This window comes from Pyrus communis, chromosome 3, assembly GCF_963583255.1.
Source record: "Pyrus communis chromosome 3, drPyrComm1.1, whole genome shotgun sequence".
NCBI classification, from domain to species: domain Eukaryota; kingdom Viridiplantae; phylum Streptophyta; class Magnoliopsida; order Rosales; family Rosaceae; genus Pyrus; species Pyrus communis.
The window spans coordinates 22,833,316-22,846,751 of NC_084805.1; the positions used below are offsets into that span (position 1 = coordinate 22,833,316).

Here is a 13,436-nt window from a genome sequence, read left to right on the forward strand (position 1 = left end):
AAATGCAACGAGGGCGGGCCAGGTCAGGTAGTAGAATTTCTGAATTTAGAATCGGACCTAAACCAGCCCGTTTCAAACAAGCCAGTCAGGCAGAGTCTGCAGGTCCAACCCAAATCCTATTTACAAGCCATCTTTGTCGATCTGGAGCTCAGTATCATTGACGAGGTCCACTGTCGTTGTTGTGCCATCTTCGTCTATTTTCGATATCCAGTATCCCTCAGGTCCCTTGCACAACCATCTTTGCCGATCTAGAGTCCATTGTCTTCCTCCGATCTAGGGCCTCATGCCACCTTGATAATCTGAGTATGAGATTTCAATAAAACCAAGGGAGAGACTGAGTGAGAGAAAAAGACAGGTGGAGAGGGTAGGACCAACTGACCAAACACGATGCCTCTTGCGCGAGCTTCTCAAATAAGGTGTTGTGGTGAATTTTGATTTTAATTCAAAGAGAGGTTGTCCCATTTGCTCCCACAGAGACATTGCCGAAACACCAACCATCTAAATTCAAACAAGCAGAGCTAACAACAAATCATTTTCTCTTCCACAATCAGATAAAATTCCTAAAGAAAATCCCAATTGAATTTGACAAAAGGATTGTGTTTGGAAAGAACAAGAAAAATAGATAGGGAGTCTGAGGGTGGAAGCTAGGAGGGAGAAATGAGAAGATGGGGAGTTTGGGGGAGTGGAAAGTTTAATGTATGTTATAAACGGGTCGTCCAGGGCCCCATGATACTAAATTTTTGGACCCGCCCCGCTGGTAAATACCTCTGCCTCGTCCTATTTCTTCTTTACTAAATTAGGACCTGCCCTGAATTGATTGTATCTGTTCCTCCTAGTGGGTCCTAGACCTGTTTACCCACCTTTAGGCGTGGCTTGGTGGTGTGACTCAGCTGTAATTTTTCTTTTTTTTCTGCTTCTCTTGGCGTGGCCCTAGGCCGAGACGACTCGCAATTAGTTTTTTAAATCCCTAGTTTTTACTTCTATTTTCTTATTTTGTTGTACTCACACAATTCAACATAGCAATTCCAATATCATAATAAAACATAATATTACGTATGCAAAATTAACATAATAATATTGCGTATGCTTGAACAAGATATACATATATATATATATATATTAAGCAATATATGCAATATAAGGCAATACATAAAACATAGATAAATTAGGGGTTCATGCATAATGGTGAACGTTTTTCTGCATCAAGGCTTATAAAATATCAATTTCTTGTTTTAGGAGAATCTGGATTGGATGGAAACGAAGAAAGCCCTTGAATGCTTAGTTGTAGAGAAGAACCTCATACCAAAACCTTCAGTTCCTTAGTGCAGCAGCGGAAGCATGTTGATAACATGTTGTAGGCGTATTTTACTGAGGGATTATAAAGAGGGAGAGGGCTAGTAGCAGACATAGAAAGATGAGAGAATTTGGTGATTCTATTGTGATGATTTCTCATATCATCGTGCGTTTATTTATAGTAGTAACGAAGGGAGAATCCTTGTCTTTCAAATAATACATTACAACTTGGAAACTATCTAAAAGATACTAATCCCATAAGAATTTATGCAATCGCACTTAATTTAGGACTGCAACCATTTCTAAATTAAAAAAAAAGCATTGTTTCTAAAATCTAAAAATAGCAGTTTTTATTTTTTGGATTGTAATTTGAAAATGGGTGGTGCAATTCACATACCTCTTTTTACTTCTCACAAACGCTTATTAATTTTGTTCATCGATCTTATTAAAGTCAATTGATCCAACGGCCGTAAATTAAGAAATACGTGTAAAAAGTAAAATTAGATGTGTGTATGTACCACCCTTTGAAAACACAGAGACCTGATTCCATTTGTTCTCTCACCATCTACCTATCACAAAATAAAAATCCTTAAAAAAGAGAGATGTTGGGAGAGCTTTGAATTTCTTGAAGAGAGATAAATTGTATAAATGGGTTAGGCACCTTTTTTATCCACATGAGTGGCATCAAATGTGCCCTATTTTTATTGAAGGGGTAACTCCTAAACGCTGGGCAAGCAACTGAACCTCATCTTGTTGTTCTTTTTTTTGTTTAACACAATATACTAATAGGCGGAGATAACTGAGGAAAATTTTAATTATTTTCGTATTATTATGCACCCAAGAGTGAAGATATACATATATATTGACTACACGGGTCATCGTCCACCTTTTAAACATTATTATAGTGCTCTTCCATGTGGAAAATAAAATCCAAACAAAATCATACATCCAGTGAGCTGGGAAGTCTGCATATATAATAATAAAAGGTCGATGTTGCTGGCTAATTACTGATCACAAGCTTTGAATGTTATTCCGATTAAGAAGCCAAATGCCAAATTGTTGCTAATTGAGCCAATTTCGACCTACCATCCTTTTTTGTATGTTTCCCTTCACATAATGTTGAGCCTTACCAGTTTTCAGTCGTTCAAAACGTTTGCATGTGCAGGGCAAGACTTGGTATATATATAGAATTCATGTGTTTTGATACGCATTGTGATCAATTTATTTGTATTATAAGTAGTTTTCTAGTACTATTATATGATTTTAGCTTCAAACTATGCCTGTTCTAGTGTTAATATTAATTGGAGCTTCAAATATTCAAATGCATGAAATTATCAAATCTAAATAATTTGTTCTTTGTTACTATTTATGCATGTATAAAGATACCAGTATTCTTTCCGACAATGATTCATACCCCTATTAATTGTTTTTATTTAACTCTATAAGTGACTTGTCACGTGATAAGTAGTATCCTTATCATCTAAAGATCATCTTTAGAAAAATTTAGTTAACTTTAAGACTTTTTAGCCATCCATGTGAGATAAATAAATCGATGATTATGATAATAATTAAGTAATATCCTCATAATTTACCGTCAACTAGTTTGATTCAAATAGATGATTAAACAATCTCCAAATCAAATAAAGTTTTCTTAAAATGATCTTTATATGATGATAAAGGAAATGAACCGATCGAATAATGATACAATGAAACAACGGCACATCGTTATATGATAAAAAATGGCTAAGCGTCGTTATAGAATAAAAAATGACTAAGGAGAATAATATCTAATAACGTGGGTCAACAATGTGCGCAGCAGGCAGAAGACTTCCTCATACTTTACACCATATTGGCTGTTTGCCATTTATTATCGCAATCAGACCTTCTTAGTTCTTACACGAGATATGCTTGTCTATTTATTTTTTTTTTGCCAAAAGATATGCTTGTTTAATTAATTCAGTTCAATCTACCAAAATTTACAATAAAAATTCAGTTTATAACAATTCAAGTAATCTACCGAAATAAAACTCTATGATCTCTTTGTATGAACATACCTTTTGTGATAGGAGATCTCTTAATTGTCAATTTTCAATGATCATGTAGCTAATCACTGTCTTAATGACATTTAGACAAATAATGAAGATGGGAAAGAAAGAGATATGCGAGAAAAAAAACGTGGGGAAATATAACATTATTCACTACGACTTTGAGAAAGTTGGCCTAACAGCCTATAAAAACCTTCGCTATATTTCACTAAGATCATAGCTCAAACCTTAGCTTTTAGCTCTGAACCAAATGGCCGATTCAACCCCTCTTCTATCCGAAACAAACTCGGCTGAGCCAGAACCCCCTGTGCTCCACAAACACCTCCCATCCCTCGACTCCACGATCGAGCGGTGCATCGGAGATTTTGGATGGGCCCAATTTCTCCAAGCCTTCCTTGTAGCATTCTCATGGTTCTTTGATGCCCAACAAACCTTCATCACTGTCTTCGCCGACGCAGTGCCAACATGGCACTGCACCCTCCTCACTGAGCACCCCAACTCATGCAACTCAGCCTCCAATATTTGCCAACTTCCTCAAAACGCATGGGCCTGGGACAGGGCCAAACACACTTCCATAATCTCCGAATGGAACCTGGACTGCTCCTCATCACTCATCACGGGATTGCCGGCCTCAGCCTTCTTCATAGGATGTTTAATTGGCGGGCTGGCCCTGGCCACACTTGCTGACACCTCACTAGGTCGCAAAAACATGCTCTTTCTCTCATGTCTCATGATGTCTTTATCCACCTTCTTCACTTCCTTCTCCACCAACATATGGATCTACTCCGTCCTTCGATTCATCACCGGATTCGCCCGTGCCACCATCGGTACTGCCGCCCTTGTCTTATCAACAGAGCTCGTCGGAAGGCGGTGGCGCGGACAGGTTGGTGTTATGGGATTCTTCTGTTTCACTCTAGGGTTTCTCTCCCTCCCAGCTATAGCATACGCTCACAGAGCTCACTCATGGAGAACACTCTATTTTTGGACCTCAATTCCCACATTATTGTACTCTATAATGGTTCATTTTTTGGTTTGTGAGTCACCAAGATGGCTCTTCGTGCAAGGTCGAAAAGAAGACGCAATTGAAACCCTAAAATGCATTGCACCCGTCAATAGCACTACTACCAAAGCCCCACTTACCTCGAGCTTTATTTCGAGCTTGTCCTCCGAGCAAGAAACGTCGAAGGTCGATCTCTACTCTGCAATCGATGCTTTGGTGAAGCAAAAATGGGCTTTTCGGAGATTGTCTGCGGTTATGGGAATCGGATATGGTATCGGAATGGTATATTATGGCATGCCATTAGCTTTGGGAAGCTTGGAATTCAATCTCCACTTAAGCGTCACGCTCAACGCCTTGTCCGAATTGCCAGCTTCATTAATTACATTCTTCTTCATCGATAAAATGAACAGGAAAATCTCAGTCTTGGTCTTCACTAGTCTTAGTGGGGTTTGTAGCTTCATGTCCGTGTTAAAAGGTATCCATCCAATATGGACACGGTTGCAAATAGGGTTCGAGCTCGTGTCCTTCTTCAGCGCATGCTTGGCTTTCGGTGTGTTGCTTATATTTACAATTGAGCTATTTCCGACTTGCGTAAGGAACTCGGCTCTGTCGATTGTGAGGCAGGCGGTGGTGTTAGGAGGCGTTTTTAGTCCCATGCTGGCGGCCTCCGGGAGAGCCAACGGTGGGGTTTTGCAGTATGGAGTGTTTGGGGTTGTGATTGTTGTTTGTGGGTGCTTTGTGGTTTGTTTGCCAGAGACAAGAGGGAGAGGGATTTGTGATACGATGGATGAAGAAGAGTTTAAAGTGACAATTGCTTGTAATGTGGTTGGTGATCATGTCTAGATTGATTGCAACTTCTTAGTTCTTTGTCTTGTAAGGCTTGCCTCTTACAATATCTTAGCTTTGCGTTTTTGGATGGGATGTAGAGGTAGAGATTTTGGTTTGAATTGTCTTTCTTCTTTATTTATCTCCTATATACTTTCTTTATATCTTACGTACAAAAAATAACACAAAAAAGCTAAAAAGCTAAAAAGCTAAAAATCAAATTATTATCATACAGACTCTAATGATCAAAGCTAAAAATCAAGTGAAAGTTCTAGGATGAGTACTAATTTAACCTAGAAATATAACTAAATTCCAACTTAAAACTAATCTAAATTAAGGTTTAAATTAATCAGTTATGCAATTAAATCCTACACAAATAGTCAGAATAAATATAAAGAGTACGCACATGATGTAGGATTTAACGAGGAAAAACCCACCACTGGGAAAATCCTCGGGCTACCAAGCCAGGAAGCACTAAGAAAGAAAGAATACATAAAGACTTACAAGAACTCATCAACTAGACAACCATACTAGTTGGCAGCTTTGTCTTCGCGCTTTGCTACTCGATATTTCGTCAGTCTTCGAGTTGAAGTGGCACAATACTAACGCGATCGTTAATCACCTTTTCCTCGAACTTTGCAAGATACTAACTCGATCATGCAGAATGTTTATATGATGAAGTGTTTGTTTGGAAAACAATCAAGTACGAAAATCACAAGGCACATTTTCATAATTGACATTCAATAAAAAACCAAATGAAACTAGCATGAAAATAATATTTTCTCTTTAAACACAATTGCTATTGAAACCACAAGATAGCAGCAACTAAAAAGTTATTTTTTTCATTTGTTAAAAACGCAAAGCTGCTGCCAATGCTAGAACCAAAGAAACATGTATATGCGGCTTCACCTTTTTTTTTTTTTTTTTCAAGACTTTGACAACTCTTATAAAGACTTAATGCATTGCACGATGCAAACCGATAAGAACGCAATCCATGTAATCAAATGACTCCTACCAACATGCAAACAGATAAGTCCCAATGCAAACCGATAAGTCCCAATGCAATCAGATTAGTCTCAATGCAATCAGATTGTTTTTTTGAAAGTGTGTTTTAATAATTAATATAGAAAGGATAAGTCATTTAAAAGAGATAAAACACACAATGGTCAAGAGTCCTATTCTAACTACAATAACATGAGATAATAGATGAATGTAGTTGAATGCATGCGTGCAAACGTACCTGAATAAGTATCTTGTTTACGTAACATCTTTGCATCGAAAGTGTGAGAGACATCCTTAGACTTAAACAATTACAATTGAAAATATGTAACAAGTCTATGTTATTACAAACTCAGGCATTTTGTGAAGAATTGCCAGTTTTGCACTAACATCAAGTGATTATCATACAAACTCTATTGATCAAATCAACAATTTCCTATTATTTTCTAATCTTTACACATTCATGGTAACGAACAAATCGAATTTGTACAGTTATTGAATCTTTTTTTTTTTTAACAAACGATATTATTTACACGAAAGGGAGGGGTGGGCTTAACCTCACAATGAGCTAGTAATAGTGTGATTCAAATTTGCCTTTGGCGAGAATCTAATCTAAGACATCTCACTTACAAGTGAAGATGAATGCCACTAAATTGTAGTACTAGGTGGCCAATTATTGAAATCTTAAATAGCGAACTTGCATCATCTAAGAAATCCTAGCTAGTTAAATTGCAATTACTTCATTCAAACATACAATTAATGTCTTCTTTATAACAAAAAAGGTTCCAAAACTCTTTTTTTTTTTTCAAACATGTATTTACATATATTTTCAAGCAATTGACAGGAAATATTTTAACTGTAAAATCAAGTCTCTGTGCATTCCTCATATTAAACTTACATGCAAATAGAAATGCATATGTCCATATGCTTCCACATGCTGCGTATTCATAAAAAACAGGCATTTATATAAAAAAGATCTGGTAGTGTTGTCTATCAGCTGCTAAATTAAATAGTAAATGAATTCCTTTTGTCCTGCATTCAAGAGCGTCCAAAAATATTGGAGTATAAATAACAGTGACACCATAGAACGATGTGGCCAATTTTGTTGGTTTCTTGGAAAGATAATATAAGATGCTCTTATCGCAAATTTTGTTTCTTAATTAGCAAGGGTTGACATATATATCCAGGGAAGCTATCCCTTCGATTTTAGCATGTAAATTCTGATAATATTGCTCCACGAAAAAAAGGAAAAAGATAATACTGCACCGCCAACTATTACTTTGTGAAACAGCAAGAAATGGAAGAATCAATCTCTAATATTTCTAGAAATACCATTCAGTACATGCTCAAGAAGTTTAGTTCGTAAATAACTGAAAATGAGAGTTTCCCCCTTAAAACTTATTTTCTCTCACATAAAACCCATCCTCTTTATTTTTTCAGACTTAAAACCCATGTACTAGAGTCCAACTAGGCAAATTTCCTTAAAAAGCTTGGTATGTCAGTTTTTATAATTCTCGTGTTCCTAAAATACCCTCATAGAGTGTAACATGGGTTAGGTTTGACTTATGATTAATAATAAATTTTGCTTTTTATTGTTTTTCAATGCAATTAAATGTCAATTAACCTATTATTTGATTAGGCTTTTTTTTCTCAATTTTTTTTTTTTACCAAAAATTGTTTTATTGTGAAACTAACTTACCTTATTAGCATGCTGACACACCCCAACCTAGATCGAGGCGTGGTGGCCGTCACGTGGCTAGCACAACTCGATTCGAAGTCCTAGTAGACATTCTAGGTCAGGGTGTGTCACATGCAATATATAATATAAATAAAAATATTATGGTGTTTTACGTTGTAACATGGACAAATAATTTTTGTCAAAAAATTATGCAAAATAATGGTTGCATTTTTTTTCTTTTCATAGGAAATAATTTTCCTATCTCTATGTTAATACCCACTTAGAATAGAAATACCATAAAAATAATTTACCTACCCCATAGGCGTGATATTGTAAAGAAAAAATGTATATGGTTACTTTGGATATTATAACTAATAATATGATAGTATTATTTGTATAGGTAAATTAATAAGTAGATTGGTGAATTAGTATGTACGACAAAAATGCAGATAAATTAGCTTGTAACAAAAGAATGTAGGTAAATTAGTGATTTTTTTTTTAAATATAGGTAAATAATTTGTATCAAAAGAATGTACGTCAATTAGTTTCTTTGTAAATTAGTGAATTTTTAAAATATAGGTAAATAGTTTGTAATATATGGTTTTAAAACAGGAGCTCATTGCTCATTGCTAGCATAATTGAAGGTGAGTATTAATAGTATTTATTGACATATTTAGTGTTGCAGTCATATTTAGAATATGAATGTGATTGTGTAAATCCTAGAGAATATGGGAATGTATCTTATATTCCTATTAGAAGTAGATTACCTATTAAATGTTGTAATCCTAAAGGGAAAGGTTTTACCTATCCTACTACTATAAATAAAGGCACAATGGGGTGAATCAAACACACCTCACAATTAAATCAATCTCTATTCTCTCTCAATATTGCCGAACCCCCCTCTCTCTCTCTAAACCCTAGATCGTTCAATCAAATAAGCCTACAACACGTTATCAACATGCTCTTGCCAGAAGCTGAGGAATTGAAGCATCGTTGGAGGAGGCTATCATCCACCAAATTCAAAGTCTTATTCGTTTTTGCTAATCAAGTACGCTTAAAATAAAAGAAGATATTTGAAATGTCCACAAAGCATGAAAACATTCCCCACGATGCATAAACCCCTCTATGTTTATATTTTCCTTTCGATATATATATATATATTGTATATATTCATATATTTGTCAATATATATATTTGTTTCATGCATCGCACAATTAAATTGTTATGTGGAATTTGTGAGTCAAAATATATAAAATAAATTAGAAGCATATTTAGGGTTTCCTAAACCCTAAGGGATTTTGAAAACTATATGGGAATGGGATATGGTGCAGCATACCACCGCACCATGACTATGGACACAAGACCAGGCCACGGCCTGGATTTCAACTCGGTAGGGCCTGAAGCACCAGGCCACGGCCCCAATCTCATAACCTTGTAACTCTTTAACTCAAAATCAAAATTTATACTCCATATTTCTTTTGTATGATAATTTTGCCTCTATGTCATATTTCGGGCCCCGAAACGTTTTGTTTAGTTCAATAATCCCAAACTGAATCGACTTTAATTTATCTATATAGGCACACACAAAGTGTGTAAGAAATTTTTTTATTTTTGTTTTTGATATAGAAGGGAAGAGGAAGAGAGTGATAGAGAATGTGAGAGTGGGAATTTTTTTTAATTTTTTTATTTTTTTTTTAATTAGAGATATGTTAGAATTACATGTAGGTGAGGCTTGGGGAAAAAGAAAAAAAGCAAAATATGGTTGTGTGAAATTACATTTATGCCCCTTATTTCTTATTCATGTTCTGTTTTAATTAGAGGGTTAAATTGGTAATTTCATAAGATTTTGGTTGACAATGAGCGTTTTATTAATTAGTAGAGATATATATATAAATTATATTTTACATATGTTTGAGAAGATGACAGCTGTAGTATCCCACATCGCCCGTGAGGGCGTGATCTTTGGGCCTTATATGTACATGCCTGGTGGTACCCTTTGAGGAGGCCTTTTGGGGCTGCGGCCTGCAAAAACAAAACCGTGCGGTAGCCTGGTGTCTGCGACCTAGTCCAGGCCAGGAATGCCAAAGCGGACAATATCCTCAAGGCGGGAGACCGGGATGTGACAACAGTCGTTGGATGAATTTAAATCCATTCTTGACTTCCCTCTCTCCCTCTCACTCCATGTCCATCTTCGAAACCCCTTGTAAGGCTATGACCTCTTCAACTCCACAACAAGATTGGAAACCCTGACGGGTCCAATTGTTCATTTCAATTCTAGTTGAAATAAAGGTATGATTGATGTTTTCCCTTGTGTAATTGCGTTTATTCCTCATTTTTGAAATTAGGGGTCTTAAAATTTTGAATTAGGCTTTTTGATTTTGGGTTATGTATTTATTGGAATTATGGCTTCAACCCCACAGCTGATCGGCAAAAAAAAACCTCATTTAGTTCCTGACCCGGCCCGAAACACATTTTGGGATTCTAAAAGTTTTGGTTCGGGGTCGGGACGTAAAATACGAGCCGACATTTTCGAGATCAGGATTCGGGTTTGGTTTTTGGTTCGGGTCCCAAACCGAAACCAGCCCTTTACTTGAATATTTTTTTTGAAATTAAGTGAAAGTGCATACCTTGTGTCTATGAGGAAACATATGCAAGAAGTTAACTACAAATTCATTTTGTCTGGTTCCATATAATTAAATTAAATTTGACTCGTGGATGATTAATCTGTTAAATTCACTTTGTTTGTTCTGTCGAAGATGTTCTAGCTAGCAATTACATGTAGTGGCTGATCCAACCCCTTTAGGCCTCAATCCAAACATGGAAGACCCAGAAACTCTGAGAGGACCAATCTCCTCAATTCCCTAGCTCAAATAATTGTGCAAAATCATTCAAGTTTGTGTGGAAACAATTCCTCCAAGGCATTCCTGTCTCTTTGGCATCACTCTTTGATGGCCAACAAACCTTCAACAGTGTCGACACATATGCAATCCCTACATGGCACTGCTCCACCACCACCTCATGCACCACAAGCTCCAACACTGTGACCTGGCCGACTCTGATTGGTCCTGGAATTCAACTCCTCCACCACAATCATATCTGATTGGAGCCTCCAATGCTCCATCCCATTCATCAGAGGCCTACCTCTCCCTGCCTCCTCCTACTTCTTGGGCGGTGTGGTTGGCGGGGTTTCTCCTCCAGTTTTATATTGTTTCACTTTATGCACTTCATAAATTCTTCTTCATCTCTTCGTCCTCTGCTCCACCACCCTCCTTCACCCAATGACGGACTCAAAATTTTCCCTTTGTGAGATCAAATTTAAAAAGATGTAAAATTTAGATTGGATTTGAAATCTCTACATGCATTCCAACTTCCATTTAATTTTTCAGAAATGTTCGATCTTGCACCCTATCATAAACAATTGAAACTTTTTCTCTAACGAGGGCAACAACACAACCCCTACTTATTTCACGTTTGTTTGTTTGTATATTTTTTCTCCATCTCTAAACCAATGATAAAGCTAAAAACTAAAACAAATGGTACCAAATAGCTTCCAAATAAACTAAATTCGTACTTATAAATAGAGTAGCTAGAGTTTTAAAACTTTTTGATTCTATTTTCAAAAAATAAAAAATAAAACAAAGCCAAACAAATTACCACAGCGACGCAGTCACTGAGATAAGATTGTTACAAGTGAACGTCCTACTAGTGTTTGCATGGCGACAATTTCCATTTCTGCTGCGCAACTATGTAAGTTGACAGTCTCATTCTCATCTCCTATCATGACGGTTATCTGATTATCTTTATCCTCGATCCTCGTCATTGTAATCTTTACCTCCTCATCTCCTTCTCATTTATAAAACCACGGTACTCCTATTATTTTGAACAACCTCCTCAGTCCTCACCGCCATTTTTCTCACTATCCTCACTCCTAATTGCACCCATTTTCTCGATCCAGAACTACTTTTTGCAACAATGGCCAAAAACCCAGTTCGAGTTCTTGTCACTGGTGCCGCTAATTTTTTTAATAAGGGTCAACTCCATGAAATGATGCATATTTGTTCAACCACTTACTAATTTGTTGCTAATATGCTGTTATTGGTTGTTCTGTAGGTTAAATACCGAGTTCATCACCACTGTGCAGCAGCGCGGTGCAGCCATTATTAAGGCTCGGAAGCTATCAAGTGCATTATCTGCTGCAAGTTCCGCTTGTGATCACATACGTGATTGGGTTCTTGGGACTCCTAAGGTTTCTTGTTATCTTTATCAATATTATTTTCTTTCAAAGCTAGTGGCATTTTTGTTTCTTCATATGATCTATACAAATTTAATATTTCTTTGCTGTCATCCAGGGGACATGGGTTTCAATGGGAGTGTACTCTGATGGTTCTTATGGAATTCAGAAAGGCCTAATTTACTCCTTCCCTGTTACATGCGAGAAAGGACAATGGTCAATTGTGCAGGGTAAGTTATAATTTGTGTTCGTTGTTATCTTCCTTAGTGATTAAAAACCCGAGTATTGAACTCAAATCATGCGTAGGCAGCAACAAATTACTGTCATTAAGGATAGTCAAATATCTTCATACAGTAATGGTTCTGGAAAATAAAGTTGGTATAGGTTATGGAATGCACTGAACTGTAACTTTTAGTTGCTAAAAACTTCATAGGCAATCTCAAATTAGAGTTCATGGATAGATCTAATCACGTATCAATTCCATCGGATGATTCAGCATTCTCTATTCTGAAGTGCTTGTGAAAGTTTGCGATACGTAATAACTAATCCTCTATGAGGCTGTTTCAGTGCACTCGCTGATTGAACGCTTGCTTATTTTTAATGCAGGACTCAAGATTGACGAGTTCTCGAGGGGGAAGTTGGATGCAACTGCAAAAGAGCTCATTGAGGAGAAATCGTTGGCCTACTCATGTCTTAACTGAAAATGAACTTCTCTTATCTCATGGAATAATGAGAGGAGACTAGGACGGGCTCAGTAATCCATCAAATAAATTAATAACACAAATTTGCTTTCTATGTAGTTGTAGACAGTATGTGATTTGTTATCCAATTATTAGTTTTTTTTTGGCTAAATTGTTCATCACAATGCATGCACATGCTCATATCAATTATTTACTGCAATATATTCATAAGACCTATTTGAGAAAACATTGGATGTGATTGGGGGTTGATCACTTGGGGATTTTTTTGGTTTCTATACAATGATATTAGGTAGAAGGGAATTGAGCACAGACATCGGGTTCATGGATAGATTCTCCTGATCAATTAATTACTTGTAAGTCCCTTGCAGAAACTTCAGATATAACACTGGGACTTTGTGTTGATAGAGAAATATGAAATTGGAAAATTCAACACTGGGATTGTGTGGCACAACAGCCAGTAGACAAAATGGAAAATATTGGATTAGTTGGATTCATTTTATACTGCCTCGCTGCGTACAATGTGTTGCTGATTTACACAACAAAGTTGTTCCCCTGATGCGTGAGGATTTGTGAGTGCAACCTTATTGGTTAGGCAGGCCTTGGTGTTTACTTTTTTCTATTTTTTTTGGGATTGCAATTTAACTTAATATTATATAGTTTGTTC

At 36.5% G+C, this 13,436-nt stretch overlaps 2 protein-coding genes across 2 annotated transcripts; both read left to right on the plus strand.

Annotated features, from left to right (window-relative positions):
* Nucleotides 1–3,588: 3,588 nt before the first annotated feature.
* LOC137729980 (organic cation/carnitine transporter 3-like) lies at nt 3,589–5,251 on the plus strand. Its single transcript, XM_068469041.1, has one exon. The coding sequence runs from the start codon at nt 3,589–3,591 to the stop codon at nt 5,179–5,181; it is 1,593 nt and encodes a 530-aa protein (XP_068325142.1). The 3' UTR covers nt 5,182–5,251.
* Nucleotides 5,252–9,155: 3,904 nt separating this feature from the next.
* Nucleotides 9,156–12,772, plus strand: LOC137728455 (malate dehydrogenase-like). The gene is made up of 4 exons (XM_068467238.1): nt 9,156–9,274; nt 11,951–12,086; nt 12,190–12,301; nt 12,678–12,772. The coding sequence occupies exons 1-4, from the start codon at nt 9,156–9,158 to the stop codon at nt 12,770–12,772; spliced, it is 462 nt and encodes a 153-aa protein (XP_068323339.1).
* The last annotated feature ends 664 nt before the right edge of the window (nt 12,773–13,436 follow it).